Here is a 19132-nt window from a genome sequence, read left to right as displayed (position 1 = left end):
CCTAACAGGATGCATGTAATTTTAGAATAGGATTGCACAAATACAGAAGTCGTGCCCTAAAGGTTCCAGCAACAAATTAATACAAATAAATCTGGCAGTCTCATAAAATTACATCAGTCTATGCAGGGATTTACTTTTGAGATAAAATTACAAAATTGCAAGCAAAAAGTATTAATGTGTGAATGCAATTAAAAATACAGTTTGTGAAAATATTTCCAAACTTTTTTTTAAACTACAAGTCATCAAAGTTATTTCTCTGACTTCAAGGTACATCAACATGCCAGTAAATGGACCATTTTAATCAGCTTTATTGATTCATGCTTTCAGTTCTTATTCAGTTAAAAACAAGGCACATTAAATACATCCTCTTATTGCTCTATAAATGCATGCAGCTCATTCTGTATATCAAAAGTAATAAATAATGGCGATAAAACACCAAGACAGTTATAAAAATGACAACCCAGCCTCAAACATAGCATTTAACAGTCCAATCTAGAACAATAACCCAACACAATACATAAAAAATGCCATATATGAAAACATGCAGTGTGTATATCGACTCCAGAACTGGGCTTATACTTGATATTCTTTCAAAGCACAGTAGGGCTTTTTTACCCCATATAAAGGGTAGACATAATGCAAAACAGTGCAAGGTATTAGTGTCACTGACTTCAATGTTATTACATTCATATGCCAAAAATCTTTACAAATACATAAAAAAGGGAAATAAGATCAATGATCATTCTTACAGTTCAGTAAAAGAATGAAATTTTGTTGTTGTATAAAAGAGCAAACTACATACTTTGAAAAAAGACAATACAAAGCTAGAAACTAAAGCAGAATAGGGAGCATGCATTTAGTAGTGGAAATCCTAAAGTTAAACTGATTGAAAGCAAGAATATTGCAAACAGCATGACGGCAATGAGGCAGACAACCTTGGCTTAACAAATAATCTGGCATTTCCACTCTTGTTATAACTGTGCGAAGGGCTACTGAAGGGAGCATTCAGCTCTCCACCACAGATGGGGGTACCTTCACCTGAATCCCATTAAAGGCTCTTTAAACAAATCACTTGATGACAAAAGACAGTCTTCCACACACCCCACACCCAGCCCAACAGAATCAGCTAATACCATATTTATACAAAAAAGAAAAAAAATTCTTTTGGCGCTTGGAATAGATTTTGAATCACACTTACACCCCACCCCCCATTTCTTCTCTCCTTTTCTGAAATCAGGTAAAGAAGCTGCACAGGTTTAATTAAGAACTGTATACAAAATGCGGGGGTGCTTTATTCACAGTAAAGACTTGGAACCAGCTCATTTCCAAGACGAGACTCTGGGATTGGTGAAGGAGCGTATGTTTTAGAATTAGCAGGTTTTAAGCAAAGGCAGATACGCTCAAAGGAAGAAAAGTGTGCTTTTCTTTGTCCTTAAAGGAACTTCACTCAAAGCAAAGCGTGCACAAACAAGGCCTCTTTTCAAATACAGTTCTGCCCAGGCCACTCAGGTCATAAGCCCGATCCCTACTGTAATGGATTCAGGGGGGATACAAGCCATCGTTATCTTGATTTAACTAGAAATGAAGAGAAAGAGAGAGAGCACAAATGTATAATACTGTGGTACATCATCTCTGATGTTTTAAAGGACAGCTCTTCTATTAAGGGTCGCTGGGCTCTAAACAGTGAAATTACTATCTTGATAGAAAAACAAAACTACAAAACCACATGCGTCTATTATTTTAAAAAAAAGAAAAAAAGGAAAAGAAACCAGTGCAAAAAAAAAAAAAATCACACCTTAAAAAGAAAAAGTTCACAGTGATACTTGGGAGCCTCACTTGCTCTGTTTTAGGTTTTCCTTAAGGAAATGGCAAGTCTAAACTTCATTTTAAAAGCAAAATGAGTTACCGTGCTACCTTATCTGTTTCCGAGGTGAGGGTGGGGGCTTAGGTGAGCTAACCTCCAGTGTGTATATTATGACAGACAGGCTCATGCCCAACTCGAATGAGACATAAAGATATTCTACAATGTTGACATATATAGAAATAACAGCACAAAAGTGTTTTATGTACCAGTTTGAAAAATTAAGTCTGCACAATGAAAACCTGACATTAAAAAAGGGTCACATTTCCTATTTTATACACAACGTGCTCTTAAAAATCAAAAGAAGCAGGTAGTTAACTTCACAAGAGGAAGCACGAAGAAGACAAATTTAGACAACTGGCTAAAATGCCACCAAAGTATTACAAAAGCATGCCAAATGGGCCCTTTAAATTCAGTATATTATGTATTTACTAAATTCTGAGCAGATTGATCTTTTTGTTTTGTCTTTCTGTGACTGTGTATGTGTGTGATGGTGGACATGTGTGAGTGTGAGTCGAGTATGGTTTTCTTTTTTTCTTTTTCTTTTTGGTTGAGAACTTTTCCATTTAGTACAGAAGGAGAAAGGCTTTAAGCAATTAAAATGACCATGAACATTGTAATTGTGTGCCTTTTTACAAATAATTATAATTAAAGTTAACTAATAGGCTATTTCTATTCTCTTTTACTATCTGTTTATAAATATTCCCTCCAACTGATACAGTAACCTAAGCAAAATAGGCCATGTTCGATGGTATCACATGCTCCAACTCCTAGGATTTGAGAATTGAAAACTGTGCTATATATGTGGCTATATGAACACAGGTTTTTTAATCCTTCAATTTATTACAACTGTAAAGATTTGAGAAATCTAGTCCCATCCCACTGTATCCAACTTGCCACTTAAATCCTGGTTTTAAAATAAGAAAAGCAGGGATCTTCCTGGCAACTGTAATAGTCAAAGAAAAACTAGCTGTGACTGGGGGGGAAATTGAACCGCTGAGATGAAACTATCACTGTAACTCCCAGCAAATGTCAATGCTATCCTTATATCTCGTACCTGTGATTCTGGAAGCTTTCAGAGATTCTCTTTGAGACTTGCTCTTATAACCAGATCTAAACTTTTTTTCCCTCTCCAGTTTTACCAGTCATGCTTAGATATAAAGTCTGGATAAAGAAAGCAGACAAGCTGGAGGAAGAAGGGGGCTGAGAGGTCTCCAGAAATGCTATTGTTTTAATAGGTCCCACTCCATTTCTTTTAAGAACAAATACTATCAACAAGCTTAATGTCCAGAGGTTTGTGCATCTCACAAAATGCTTCCAGCTTCTCGTTTCAATTTTTGCCAAAATATTCTCTCAAATTGACTTAGAATAAATGAATAAACAAAAAGGGAGTATGTCCAGTCTAACAGATCACAAAATGAAAGCAAAACATTAAATCAGTGTGCACTGAAAATGAGAAAAGATGATAAAATACACTTTTAAGAAGCTAGACTGAATGGCAAATACCAATAAAGGGTCTACATCGACATCCTAAAGCTTTGGAATGTTTCCCAGTGTTACAACAAGGCAGCTATCCGTGTCTACTGTTTTGGAGTGGTGTCGGTCCTCTCTGGTTTGTTACATGATGATTTGTTGTTCCTATGTTTGTCGGCTGTGGATTCACTGCTCAGACTCACAATCCTCCACAACTTCGGTCCACAGGGATGGGAACTCTTCTATCGAGATTTTCTTCGGCAGTTTTCATGAGTATAGCGAGCCGGCTTCCAGACACCCTTCCTTTTTGAATAGCACTCATCAGCTTAAAGAGAAAATGGGTAACGGATTCAAAAGGTGGACCAGCTTACTCCTGGTCTTCACAGCATTTTAATAGTAACCCTTGCAGCAGGTGAGAATAATTAAGTGCCCCCATCAAAACCATAGCAGGTACTACAGTTCACAGAAGAAACTATGATTTTCAAACATTTCAAAAAGGGGTAAAGGGGCAGGTATTTTGCCAAGGCTGCAAAAACTAACACCTATCTAGCAAATCAGTCTGCCTTTAAAATGCAGATTGAATATATTACATTTTGCCCCTTAATGAGCTCAGCACATATACATTTTTTTGAGCAACTCAAATATTGAATCTTTAATTCCATTTTAAAATCTTAAAAAGGAATCTCAGGGATTGAACAAAGACAAACCATGACATATTTAACTACTCTTTTTTAGTGTTATTGTACTTGACAACTTCAAGTCCCCCAAATCCAAATTCCTTAAAGACTTTTTAAAATCATTTACTTTTAAGTCCTTGAAAATGGACCCAGAGATCTACCTTAAGAAGTAAAAGCACTCCACAGCCCAGATTTTAGCTAATTCATTTTTATCCAGTGGATAAAATCAGAATTAGTCTTGAAATTACATGCAGTCGGCGGGCAAAGGCCTTTAATCTGGAAGGCACTGTGCAATTATGAGCGTGGGGATTGTTTTTTTTCCTTTTCAAGTTGATGTGGTTTTAACTATTTGCTTTTCTTGATCTCACTTCTTCAATATTTTTTATCTATTTTTTAAAGAACTGATTTAGTCATTCATCAGGAGTATGTGTGTGTGTGTATATATATATATATGTAAATCCTCAAAATATTTTTAGGGTTATAGTTTCTAGTCTAAAGAGATACATTTCTTAAAAATGACTCTGAATAAGGGTCAGAGGCATCTGCCAAGTGGCTGGATCAGAATTTCATGACCTTATTAAAAGCTGTTTCACAAGCTACTGTTTATTAGAGATGGACTCCTACATGCAGAAGTCATTAGAGTCCAAACCTAAAAATAAAGTCATATAATGATGCAGAATCTACAGAGATCTTCCATGAGGATTATTTTAAAATATCTATATTCAAAACTGTCTAATAGGATACACACGGACTCTTAATCTTCAGAAAGGGAAACTATTTTAATAAAAATGAAACAAAACCCTGAAAAGATACTCTCCATCTATGAATGGTATAACAAAGAATGTGGACATCTAAAGACAGCAATGTCTTGTTTACTGTTTTGTCTGATTCAATGAATACCTTCAAAGTTTATCAGCACTAACAGAACTGAGAGAGCTGGAGTTTTTTTTTTTTTTTCCTTTATCCATAAAGGTTGTATGATGTATCAACTTTTAACAAATCAAAGTTTTCTTCAAACATTACATATATCTTAAAACCATATTACGAGAAAAAATAACATTTGGGTGTGAATATATTTCATAAGAAATATAATCAGCATTTTTAAGTTGAAAATGATACCATGTATGCACTTAGTAAAGCATCTCTAGTCCCTTTCACTTAGAATTGGACAAGAAATAATCATTAAAAAGACTATAAGAAAACTTGCAATTGGTTTAAATTATTTTCTATGCGTTTAGCTCTACTGCACTCAAGAAAATTACTTAACACCCAAAATCCATATCCATAACATTAGACTCTTATTGTTTCTAAGACCTCAGGTCTTTGAACCCTAAATGCTGCTGTCTATTTACAACCTATATGAAATGAAGCATTAGCTATTTATTTGAAGAAAAGTTTTCTAAAATCCTGAGACAGACAAATTTCTCAAGGAAAACAACCAGACAAAAAATGTATGAAATGGTTTCTAATTTCCAAGCATACATTTTAAACTCAATTTCAAATGTCCACCTAGTTAAACAGTAAGCTAAAGAAGTAACATTCTTTTTTGTAATGCTGGACACAACCCGTGAAAATTTTCTGCATTTAGATTCAACAATGCTCTTATCTGCTGCTCATCTCCAGAGAGACAATTACCATTTCCTTTGCCTTGATCTTGTTTGTTTAACTTGACACAGTGAAGAAAGGGCTGACATTGACCAAAATCCCCAGCATTAATTTATTTCATGTTCAGCATTCATCATTGCCATGGTGCAAGCAAGACCTGGCATTCATTTGAAATACCTGCCCAAGAAGCACTACAGAAAAAACCTGGCCTGTCTGGAAACCAATACATTCTTCGTAAGAGCAGAGTTCTATGGACAGTTACAAATAACGTATGAGGTGGTTGAGTTTCCTTCTTTTAAGGAACTTTTAAGGATTCATGTGTAGCATCCATTTTGAAGTAACAACATTTACTTTCTTTCCGGTTATTATTAAACAACTGAACCTTGAATAAGTGGAAAATTAGAAATAAAGATGCTTGGATTACATGGTCTTGACCCTAGAATATAGCTTTCCTTTCTCTTGCTTTTCAGGTTTGTTGTAACATAAGAATATAACCATTTCATTTTGGGTTCTCAAGTGAATATGATTCTCAAATGAACACAACTTTGATTTCTTTAAACTTCCTCTATTAAAAATAAACTTTGTACTTTAGAAGTAAAGAAGTGTCCAGCAGTGGTCTCCCACAGCATATTTCTTTATAAAGCACATTTCTGATTTATCCCTTTAAGCCATAATTAACCTAGATTTAATCTAAATTGCCCAATACAACATAATGTATCTTATAAAAAGCAAAAGAACACACACCATGCAAAGTCATATCCTTTAAGACATATCAACCTTCGCTGGCTTCAAGCTTTCTTCTTTTTCAGAATGAGGTGACAACTGTACTGACTTTGAAATCCATTCCTGAGTATCTATTGATGATGAATAGATAAAAAGCAAATATACTTGTTTCCTTTCACCACAACTCACCTGCAAAAATTCATTGAGTTCAACCTGTCCATTTTTATTCAAATCTACTTCATTCAGAATTTCATGTAGCGTATTTTCATCCATTTGGACGCCGATACTCTAAGTAAAAGGAAAGCACAAAATAATGAAGTTTCACTAAAAATTATGTATTTCCTTTTATTAACATTACTAGCCTTTCAAAAATTCAGAGAGAAATAGTATTTATAGATAGCACTAGATGAGAAAAAAATTATCTAGGAAAATCTTTACATTCCTCTGCTATCAAAGATACTGAACCATAAAAAATACCTCTAATACACGTTGAACATCAACAATGGTAATAAAGCCTTTCTGGTCTGCATCGAATTTATGAAATCTCTTCTTGTACCTGGAACACAATGTTAAATAATGGAAAAATATACTTAGGTAAGTGAAGACAAAAAGAGAGAGAGAGGGGGAGACAGAAACTTATTAGAAGTACCTGTCAATGTCTGAAGGCAGTAGGCTAATTTCAGAGCGATCTGTTAACTGTTCTGATCGAGATTTATAGCCCATTTCATAATATAGAAACTTCCTGGCTGTTTCAAGTTCTTCCTAAAACACAGACACACACAAAGTTCAAAGATTTATGGAAAGAATTATTGATTTTTTTTCTCCTTTTTTTCCACTTGGTTTTCTAAACAGAAAGTTCATCCTCATTTTTCTGGCCAGGACAATTTTTTATTTCCTCTAGTTTTACTGAAGTATAATTTTATTCAATAAAATTCACCAACTTTAGGTACACAGTCTGTTTATACGCTACCACGAACAAGATAAAGAGCATTTCTATCCCCTAAAAAGCTTCCTCATTCCTATTCCAATTGCTTCCTTCCCTTGACCTCTACCCCTAGGCAACCACTGATCTGATTTTGTCACCAGAGTTTTGTCTTTTCTAGAATTTCATATTAAAGGGTTCATATAGTATGTAGTCTTCGGTGTTTGACTACTTTCACATAGCATAACGATTCTGAGAGTCATTCATGTTGTTGCATGCTTTAATACTGTTTGTTTTTATTGCTGAATATTCCCCCACAGTATTGACTAGCAAAATCTACAGGACCAAATCTTTGTGGTTTGGTGACCAAAGAGCAATTAAAAGTAAATAACTATTGTAATGTGGCATGCTGTATCAAGACAGACATCATGGGTTAACCAATTCTAACATTTTGTCACTTGGATGCTGCTGCTAAGCTGCTAAGTCACTTCAGTTGTGTCCGACTCTGTGCGACCCCATAGACAGCAGCCCACCAGGCTCCCTGTCCCTGGGATTCTCCAGGCAAGAATACTGGAGTGGGTTGCCATTTCCTTCTCCAATGCTTGGGTGCTGCTAGTTGGATGGAAATGACAGAGCTTTGGGAAAAAAAAAAAACCACGCTAGTCTATTGAATAGTTACTTTTCTTGTTTTCAATGATCCCAGCCTCAACTGATACTACCTATTGCTGTGAACACTGCAATTCCACCAATTTGTTTGGGATTAGTGAAACTTTCTGAGAGTAATTTTTTTTAAGTCAAAAGATTTTTTTCCTGTATCACAGCACAACAAATATTGAGTTGGCAAAAAAGTTCGTTCTGGTTTTTCCTAAGCTGTATCAGTAAAACCCAAACAAGCTTTTTGACCAAACCAATAGAGCTTTCCTTTTAAGAGTTTTTTTACTCTCCTGTATAACACATGATTTTAAATCCCTTCACCATGCTGGATAATTTCTCCCAAACCACAGCTAGTCTGTCATGTAATAAAATGGTCAGAACACAACACAATACTCCAACAGAGATCTGGCAAGTACCTAGAAAGAAGTAACTATCAGCATCATTAGTCTAGATATATGATTTCTTTAGGAAGCTTAAGATTGTAATTGCACTTGGGGGCAGCCATGATCCACTGTTACCTGCTATGCATTTACAGTTAACAAAAAATATATTTCTTTTTTGCATATACTACTGTTAAGTCTTGTCAAATCTATCATGAATGGATGGTGTTGTTTTTCTACCTAATACAAGGTCTGCCATTTGTCTCTATTAAATTATACCTAATGTAATTGCAATTTCACCCATTGCTTCAATCTATCACCAAGCATTCACCCTTCCTCCAGTTTCTTACAAGTACACCAAAGATGATCATTTGACTAGTTACAAATCCACCATTTTAAAAAGACATCACAGGGGGCTTCATAAAATGCTTTATGGAGGCCGGGGGGGTGGGAGCGGGGGGAGCGCAGAAAAAAAAAATGCTTTATGGAATCCAAATATATTATGTCTATAACATATCCTCAATCTAACAATCATGTGCTTTTCCTGAAAAGCTATATCTGAAGTGATTTTTTCTAAGTGATTAATTATTACCTTCCAGAGATCACTACTTCTTGCTAAATACTGATAAAACAAACTTAAATGCCATAACCTACAAAACAGCCCAAGACCAATGCCAAGACCACCGGCTTATAGGTTATAAACTTTATTTCTCCACTTTTGTTAGTTACTCAGGACCCAAGCAGCCAACTTAAGAATGTGGTACTACATTTGCCCACCTTCTGTCTTCTGATTCTGTTCCTATTTGCCATAATATTTTAAACCTCGACAGTAGTTAAATAAACCCCATCTGCAAATTCTCTGAGTACCCTGAGGTATATAAAATTTCTGAGTTGGCATAAAAACGCATTTAGAGCAGTCTCCTATTTAAATGCCTATTTCCTCTTATCAATATTTATTTTGCTTTTCTCACAATGAAAATCATTCTCCTTGACAAATAGGAGAAAAAGAAAAAATAAATTGGAATTAAACTATGAGTTGAAAGGTTCCCTCCCTTCTCTGGCAATCAAAAATCTGGTGCTAGCTACCTCTGAGCAAGGATCTAGGTTAGACTTTCTTTGTACTCTTTTCTAGTTTTAAAAGCTACTTTTAATGTTTTTAGGATTTTTGCCAGTTGCTGACACTATTCATATACATTCTGATTGTCCTGGGTACTCTTCCGCTGCTGAGCACCCATCTTCCCTCTGTTTGATATTTGGTGCTTATCAGTTTGCTCTGTCCATGGTCACTCCATTTCTTCACTTGCTTCCTCTTTATTCTTCTTGTTGGAATCAATTTTGAAATAATTTCCCTTTGGGAGATGCCCTCAATCTACTTAAGTGGTCTTCTTTTTAAAGTCTCTCAATGAAATGCATGTTTTCTCTGCAGGTTATAAAGTCTACATTACCAAGTATTACTGCAGCATTTCCCAAAATACATCCTAAAGCAATACTAGTTTCCCTTTCCACCAGCCCTTCCAACATGTGAGAGTTGGATCTGTCCCCAAATAAGCTGCCTTTGGGAAACTGACAATGCACATAAGCACTTTAAAGGCACCAAATTATCTGCACTAGGGAATTATGGTTTCATTTGCTTAACTCAGATTTTCCCAAACTCTTTTGACCATATAGTCATCTTTTCACTGTTATTAATTTAGACACTGATTATTTATTTATAATTATGTATTGTTTTTGCATAGAGCTTCCCAGGTGGCTCAAGTGGCAAAGAATCTGCTTGCCAAAGCAGGAGCCACAGGAGATGAGAGTTTGATCCCTGGGTCTGGAAGATCCTCTGGAGGAGGAAATGGCAACTCATTCCAGTGTTCTTGCCTGAAGAATCCCATAGAATCCCACAGAGGAGCCTAGCAGGCTATAGTCCAAGGGGTCGCAGAGTCAGACATGACTAAGCACGCACACACACATATTAACATATATATTTAATTGTGTAAAACACAATTTGGCAGTGTTGCATTCCTAAATATCTTTACCACCTCCTCTATCAATCCCCAACTCCCCTAGATAGTGCCTTCCTCCTTAATCAGTTCTAAGTTGGCTGCCTTTGGTCTTAAATAATGGTTCTCCAAATCATCTTATAAATTTTGGAAGATACACACATTCCTGAGGTGTATATATGTGTGTGTGTGTGTGTGTGTGTGTTGTAACCACTCGATTAAATCTGAAGATCCTTGAAACTATGAGCTATTTATTATTCCCCTAAATATTTAGTATAATGCTCAGGATACAAGTCACTCAGTTAAGTATTGACTGGTAAAAACAACCACAATTCATCTACAAAGAGTTATTTATCACCCTGCTCCTCTTTCACTTTTGCAGGTTACATAATCCCAGTGCTTTTAACCTTTTCTTAGCAGTCCGGTAACCTTTAATTCTTTCTCCCCTCTCCTTTGTTCTCTCTAGACTATCTACTGTTCTCATGAATACTCCTATATCTCAGATACTGAGCAATAACTTCAGGTCTCTTATTTCTGTTATTTTGTTTGTTTAGGGGGTTGGGAGAATATTTCTGAGTACATAAATCTGCTCATAAAACCTAAACCCATGTAAATCTAGTTTCCTCGGGAGAGCTGAACACAGCCAGTTCACAGAGTTTTCTTCCTTCTTCCTACCTCCTACAGCCTGCATTCCTGGCACAAAGCACCTTCCTGCATATTCAAATCACTCCAACCATAATTTTTACAGGAACACATTATCCCCAGTCCTTCTACATGGTAGAAATGATTGGCAGTAGCACAGGAGTAAGTTTCACTCTAGTGCTGCCTCACTATATAGCTTTAAAACTGGCCAAACCCAAACTCAAAACCAGAAGAGCTATATAAACCAGTCCCGCCAATGCAGAGGCAACAGGGCTGGGTGGGAAAAGGGCGTCCAGGATCTGGACACCTGGCTTCAATCCCAGTGCCACAATCTACTGGTTGTATGAACTCTCACCAAGACTTACTCCCTGAGTCTGTTTTCTCATCTATAAAATGAGGGTAAAGGTTATGCCTGACAGCACTGTGACCAGGATTAAGGAGTTCTTTTCAGTGATTTCTACCATCAGTACACTACATATGTGGCATGAAAATGACTGACGGAGAACATTTTAAATGTAGGGCTATGGCTTCACCCCTGAAGACTGATTCTAACAGTCTAAGCGTTAGTCGCTCAGTCATGTCTGACTCTTTGCAACCTCATGGACTGTAGCCCACCCGGCTCCTCTGCCCATGGAATTCGCCAGGCAAGAATACTGGAGTGGGTTGCATTTCCTTCTCCAGGGGGTCTTTCCAACCCAGTGATAAAACCTGGGTCTCTTGCATCGCCTACGTCGGCAGGAGGATTCTTTGCCACTAGTGCCACCTGGGATACACTACATGGACTGAGCTGTATCCCCCAAATCCATATGCTGACAGCCTAACCTGCAGTATGACAGGATTTGGAAATGGGACTCTGGGGAGGTAACTAATTTTAGATAAACCTTGTTGGGATTAGCACACTCAACGGAACAGACCAGACAGTGCCCCCTACCTGCATCTCCTCCTGAAAGTACCTATCTGAAAGCCAGGAGGAAGGCTCTCACCAGAACCCAACCATCTCACCCTGGCACCCCGATCTCAGATTTCCAGCCTCCAGAACTGTGAGAAATACATTTATGTTGTGTAAGCCATTCAGTCTGTGGTACCCTGTCAGAGCAGCCTGAATAGACTAAGACAGGTGGTGTATAGGAAAGAGGGAGGAATCAACTATAGGAAGGCCACTAACTGGCTGACTAAAAGGATGACGAGAGCCAAGAACATGGAGCAACGTGGAGGAGACTGGAAAGTGTGACCAGAGCCACTAACAGCAAAGTGGCCGTGAAGGAGCCTAAATGGAATAGGTTCAAGAAAGACTAGGGGAAAGGAACTAAACCAATTAACACAGGGAATAGTTTCTGAATAAATACAAGAAAATGCCTCTGCCTGAAACTTTGGTTTAATTAAAAATCATGACGATCTGTTTATTACAAGAGGCCCTGGGCTGTATATGTGGACATCTGAGCATCAGTGGCTTTCTTTTTTTAAATTTGGATATAAAGTTTCAAATGACACAAATCAATAAGCATTTGTGGTCAGGCCATAAAACAACGATTTCCTACCAAAGGCAAACTTGCAGGAGTGTGAATTTCACTGAAGAATACATTCTAAGAATGTTTTCAATGAAAACCAGAAAAGGTTCTACCCACAATCGTTATTATCTTACTTTTTCAGGAATTATGACCACAAATTTTAGAACATTTTTCTATAAGGGATTTTCCAAAAACAACCAAGAAGAATATTTGGTTACAAGGATATTTGTTACCAGAATTTGTTATGATGACATATTTGTTACAAGAATATCTTTCCAGTTTCCTAAGGCCTAGTAGTATTAAATACACACAGAAATTGGCAGGAATTATAAAGTCACCATCAAAAACTATGCTAGCCTCTGAACCTATTTGCTGGGCAGGAAAAAAGACACAGATGTACAGAACAGATATATGGACATGAGAGGGCAGAGGGGTAACGGGGAGGGTAAATTGGAAGATTAGGTTTGACATATATACACTACCATGTGTAAAACAGATAGCCACTGGGAACCTGCTGAACCACACAGGGAGCTCAGCTCAGTGCTCTGCGATGACCTAGAAGGGTGCGGTGGGGTGGGGGCTGGGAAGCAGATCCAAGAGGGAAGGGATACATGTATACACAGAGCCAATTCACTTTGTTGTACAGCAGAAACTAACACAACATTGTAAAGCCACTGCCCCCCAATCAAAAAAAGAGAAAATAACTGTTAGCCTCTCCTAACAGATTAAGACATTCCATGTCTGTAATGGAAAATGTGGTTTTAGAGACTTCTATATAATACCTCTTTTTTAGAATCATCCCAATTCAATTCTCGGCCCATCAATTCAACAATCCTAGGTAGGGCCTCCTCTGCCGCCTGCACATTTAGGAAGGCCAGGCGAGTACGACGTGAAATCATATCCACAGCGGTACAAGCATACTCCTTAATCCCGTATTTCACCTAGGTTTGAAGTAAAATGATTAATTTAAGCCTTTTTTAAAAGGAGGGAAATAAAGCTTCACTTAAAATCCATGCTTAGGTACAATGACATTTTTCTTTATATACTCTGGTTCCCTCTAGCAGGCATGAAGCAAATAGTGACATCACACAAGTTCTCCATTTTCTGCCTGCCAAAGGAGATTTGGAAATTGGAACAATTTGGATAAGAGTTAATGTCTTCTCCTTGAATAGAAACTGCCCCAAACATGTAAACTGAATCACTTCTCAGTTACCATCCACAGTAATCACTTCTTTTGTTTATGACAAGGATGTTAATACACATAGCTGAATAGGCAAAGAACAAATTTAAAGTTAAAATTAAAAAGTTACAGTCTCATCTCTGAAGGCTGTCTACAGTTTTATGTCTGAGAGTAATCAGATGACAGAAGTCTTGCATTCAATCAACAACAAAATGCTTACTGGACACCCGTGTTTAAGATGTAGTGAATTATAAATGTCAAGTCAAGACATATCATCAGGGACTTTCCTGGCAGTCCACCGGTTAAGACTCTGCCTTCCAATGCAGAGGGTGTGGGTTTGATCCCTGGTCAGGGAGTTAAGATACCAAATGCCTCGTGGCCACAAAACCGAAACATAAAACAGAAGCAACACTGACAAATTCAATAAAGACTTGAAAAATGGTTCATGTCAAAAAAAAAAAAAGTCATCAGGCAGAACGTAAGTGGTACAAACTTGAGGAGCTCCAAACTCTCAAAAGGGGCAAACTACTGAGTCAGTAAGACTTGGGATAGCTCTGTGGAGCAGAAAGAAATCCATATTTTCTGTGATTATTGTTATCACTATCAATATAACTTCAGAGATGAAATTAAAATTATGTAAATGAAACAATTTACATATTTGTTTACAATTTACAAATATGCTGGGCAGACATTTTGCTCCAGCTTATAGCTGATATTTCTGCATTAAAACTTAGCTATGTATAATTTCTTAAGAGGACGAAGAGTGAACAGATGAAAAGTATCCCAGGGCAGATGGGAAACTTCCACAGGGCCGTTCACATACCTCTGCTTCAATGTATGGAAATTCCGACACCAGACGCACCCCAACAATGGGCCACCGCTTTCCCGTCACACTTGCCATCTTGGCCACCTCAAAAGCCTTATCACCATAGGTGGCGGCAAGATGCTGGGCCACCTAAGAAATGAAACTGCATCAGGCAGGTCCTTTGAAGTATCAATAGCTTCTGGATACAAAGCAAAAAACTGTACCTGCTTATCTCGTCAGGTTTTCTTTTTTTTTTTTTAACAGCCTGTAACTAATAATCCTAGGAGAGCATTTGATTTTGATTTCGTGGGAGGAAACCACATAGGCTCCAAACGCTTAGGCCAGCACAAAGTCTACTACACATGTATCACTGTACCAGTGACTGATGAAGCTTCAGCTTCACTGTGCTCCTGATATCACTTCCGAAGAACAGCCTTCCTTATGCTCAAGAGAGAAAGAATTCGGGAGGTCCTGTCTGCTAGGAACAAGCCATACAAACCCTAGATTCTAAAACAGAAACCAAAACATGCATTGCTTTTTAGCAACTAGAGCAAAATATTTTTTCCCATTAGTTCACTCCCACAGTACACTGTCAGAAGCAAACTGAGCTATAGGAAACTCGGAGTCATGGAGGCCCCGTGGTTGCCGATCCTGTTACTGGCAACAGTGAGATTAAGTCAAGAGGAAGATGATGCGGCAATGCACACCCACCTCACTTTCAAGTCCATAGTCCTGGACGAGCCTGATGTAGAGTGTGGGGCTCCAGTCTTTGCCCCCCTGAAGGAAAAGCCCAACTGTTCTACTTGGTCCTGCTTTCAAATTGTGTGCCTTGACTGCGGCATTTATGGTATCTTCTGCCATAGATCGATAGGTTGTCCACTTTCCACCTAAAAATACATTGATAAGTCATTCATCAGGTTACTACCCATTTTTCTTACAGTTAACCATTTCTCAACTTATTAATAAGAAAATTCACCTGTTGTTTATAACAAATGTGGTGAAGCCATGGGTAAGATGTTACTCAGAATCATTAAAAAAAAAAAACAAAACCTGTTCATTAGCATTAAATGAGATTTTGATGTGAGAATTTAACTCAAGTTGCTATCCAAAGCACATCCAACAACAAGGTAGCATCCTGTACCTGCTATAGTGATAAGGCCACTCTCGCTGATGTCCACGACATGGTTTCGGGAGATGGACTTCGTGTCTGCAGACTTGGGATCTGTCACAAGGGGGCGAATACCGCTCCACGCAGCCAGGACATCCCCTCTTCTCACTGGGAAGGATCAATGCCAAGAGTTAAAAAGGATGATTCAAAGACACCTCAACAAAACCATGAAATAATTAATAAGCAGAAAATAGTTCAGTAAAAGGAACACATAATATGTACTTTAAAAGGGAGGAAAAGCCCTTAAATATAAGAGCTAGATGAGTGGTAAGTTACAATGGGGATGGTGACATCCCCGGCAGTTCAGTAGTTAGGCCCTTGGTTAGGTCCAGGGGTTAGGTCCGTGATTCCATTGCAAGGGGCATGGGTTTGATCTCTGGTAGGGGAACTAAGATCCTGCATGCTGTGCAGAGCAGCCAGAAAAATGGTAAAGGAGGTGAAAAAAAAGCAAAAATCTGGAAAAATCACTGATATGGGTTCTCAAAAAGGAAACAAAATAAATGTTAGCAGCCCTCAGCTGGGACAATCTGCAGTAGTTACAAAGAACAACAACAGTAAAGCAGACACAAAAACCAACCAAGCAAACCAAAAGACTTATGAGTTGTCATATCTCCTCCAAGAATATATCCTGCTATCTCTTCCCAGAAAAGACAAAAATACTTATTAGGAGAAGAGGGCAATCTGGATTTCAGATCCCATTCACATCTGAATTGTGTGTTCTTATATAGTGAACCTTCTATATATTTAGACAAAGCAGACTTTGAAAAATATTTAAATATACATCTAGCAAATTCTTGTGTAAAGAATCACAAAGACTTTGAAATGACTAAATATTAGACCAGTCCAAAAAAAGAGCACATAACCAAGTACAGGGAAAAGACCCTAAAAAGTTATACTGGATGACAGACAATCTCTCCATCTTGATCTCAAACGAAAGATAGATGTCTGGTAAAGATAACTTCATCTAAGGCTAAGGTAATCTGACATATTTTGGCATAGCTCGTTAAGGGCCACACTCATAATATGACTACAATCTGAAAGAAAGAGGTACCCATACATCTCTACAGGGGTGTTTAATCAAACCCATATTCCAACACTGAATCTAAACAAAGGGAGAATAAAACTCATACGCTAGTGAGGAAAACCTAAGGCTTCCAGTCTTGTTAACTGCTGACCATGAGGGCATCTTGATGCTGGGATACCATCCCTAGATTTGCTCCCTTAGGGGGGGATCTTCTTCAACGGATTTAATCCTGATGGTTTCCATGGAATGGGGGTTAATTCTCACTCCACACAATTCCACAAAAGTCTTGTAAAACCGCAACACAAATCATGCAATATTTTAATCTTTACAAAAAGCTTAACTAGGAAATTACCACTATTTTCCATTAGGGTTCAAACTGCCCTCTGAGTCAAAAATAAAACTTAGCCAACCACTTAGAACGTCATTGTGGTCACTGCAAAGTCTCAAAGTGTGTCTCTGAAATTCCTTAGGCAGCCACACTGATCAGGAATTTGGTTTCAATTCTCACAGCCTTCTGACTGATCTTAAAATTATTTGGTAGAAAACTAAACTTTCTAAAGTAAATTTAAAGCACATCCAAATAATCCTTGTGACAAATGCTTTACCTTTTCTGGTATAACAGGCAGAAAAACACATCTATGAATCTGTACTATCTGAAACAAAAAGACCAACCTAAAACATTTGAGTTTTTCATTCAGGGAGGAAAACTAAATGAAGCACAATATATACTGATATGATTTTTAATCCTTATTTTTGAAATTGATACTCAAAAAAAGGAAGAGAAAACATTATCAGGAAGACTTCATAACAGGTCAAGAACCTTAATTTATTTTGCTTGATATCTTAGCATTCAGTTTTTTAGTCTGAGAATTATATCAGATGAATACTGAGATAAAATTTACTTAAAAAGATACACTTAGGATAATCAAATTTTAGATCACATTTAAAGTAAGAATCAGGTTTTATGGCCTACAGCATTGTTATATTATTACATTAGAGCGTGGTTGGATCAGGGGATCTACTGTCTATCAGTTTTCTCCCAACCTTGAGATTTAATGACTTGTATGGATTATTCAAAATGCCGTTTTGCAGGGGGTGGGGAGATGTGACGAAGAATAAAGCACTTTTTACCTCTCTAGCATCTAAATTAAGTGGTGACCAGTCAGGGCTGTGGGGATAATCTAGGCCCACAGAGAACAGCATAGCTAAACACATGAAACATGAATTCTAACTTGTAGAAAAGACAGCAGCAAACTGAACTAACAGGTTTCTCTCTTTATTACCTACTCACCCACAATGGAAACCTTGCACACTGTTACACTCTAATTAAAGTTCTCTTTGGTAAAAGATTCACCAGCAGTGGACAGATAGCACAGAGGACCTTCCAATCCTGCTAGGAACTTCTGCAGCCATATTGTAACAAAATGGGAAACAACTGCGGGGCAAAGCAACCTGGAGGGTGGGGGAGTGAAAAGCAGTAAGGGTCCTGCACTGAAGGTTTTGCTCAATCACGAAATCAGTCACCTCCTGAGACTTCTTATATCTGGAGATCTTCTTTTACAAGATACTGCATTCTTTATTTTATACCAACAAAAAATACAAATTCAACGATTCTAATAAATTGAGTATTTGCTTCTAAACGGTCTATGTAAGTACCTTTAGCTTACGTAGAGTTGTTTCATAGACTTTTCTGCAGTGATGGAACTGTTTTGTACCTACACTGTCTAATTCAACAGCCACTAGCTGCCTGAGCTTATGAAGCACTTGAAATGTGGTCCATGCAACTGAGAAACTGAAATTCAAACTTTCTCTCATTTTAACTAATTTAAATTTAAATAAGCACATGATATTCACACAAATAGGCTATAATTTTGCATAATGCAGTTCTAGAACAAAACTGTCAAGTAGTACATCTCAGACTTGTCCTGGTAAATTTTCAAACTGGGTAACTCCCCCATGGCCACCTTGCTCATGTCTCCAATGGAGAAACCATTCAGTGAAATCTGACAGTGAGAATATAATCTGCTGTAATAGAATGTGACTCTCTCCAAAATACTTTACTATCACAGCATGCTCCATACTTAACATTTCAAAGTATCCTTCTCTCCTACTAATCTCATCAATTCAAATAAATGAAAATATTTTTACTAAATTAAGTACTCCTACCCTCAAGTTCTTACCCAGAAATTGACCCTACCATTCCAGCTGTAGCCAAGAACATCATCTTGGCTGTAGTCAAGAACTCACCATGGTATAATACGTGAGGAAAAACCTCAACTCTAGCTTGTATGCTTCAGAACTCAAAGATTCTATTCACCTTGATTTTCCTGGTCCTCATACTGTCGAGATAGCTAAGCAAGATGGCATTACTGTTGCATCTTTCTCACCATGTTGAAAGTCTTTGGCAGTATCAATTCTAGTATTTCTCAGTACCTCAAATACTGTATCAAGTAGAAGTCATGAATACTGATCAATATATATGAAATGGCATATTAGAACATTCTCTGAAGTTTTTATATCAA

General features: G+C 37.5%; 1 protein-coding gene across 1 annotated transcript in view; it reads right to left on the bottom strand.

The window, feature by feature from the left end:
• Positions 1-284: 284 nt before the first annotated feature.
• The window catches only part of GPD2 (glycerol-3-phosphate dehydrogenase 2 (mitochondrial)), a 149563-nt gene continuing 130715 nt past the window's right edge, over positions 285-19132 (bottom strand). Inside the window, exons 10-17 of the mRNA XM_010840019.1 lie at positions 15560-15694; positions 15130-15305; positions 14437-14568; positions 13216-13374; positions 6989-7101; positions 6817-6895; positions 6529-6627; positions 285-3659 (exon numbers count right to left, since the gene is read on the bottom strand). Coding sequence (XP_010838321.1) covers positions 3534-3659; positions 6529-6627; positions 6817-6895; positions 6989-7101; positions 13216-13374; positions 14437-14568; positions 15130-15305; positions 15560-15694 — 1019 coding nt within the window. The 3' untranslated portion in view covers positions 285-3533. The remainder of the gene's footprint in view (positions 3660-6528; positions 6628-6816; positions 6896-6988; positions 7102-13215; positions 13375-14436; positions 14569-15129; positions 15306-15559; positions 15695-19132) is intronic.

Source organism: Bison bison, unplaced genomic scaffold (assembly GCF_000754665.1).
Source record: "Bison bison bison isolate TAMUID 2011002044 unplaced genomic scaffold, Bison_UMD1.0 scf7180017864139, whole genome shotgun sequence".
Classification (NCBI taxonomy): domain Eukaryota; kingdom Metazoa; phylum Chordata; class Mammalia; order Artiodactyla; family Bovidae; genus Bison; species Bison bison.
The sequence above is the reverse complement of the archived record's forward strand: the minus strand, read 5'-3'. Positions and strand labels throughout refer to the sequence as shown.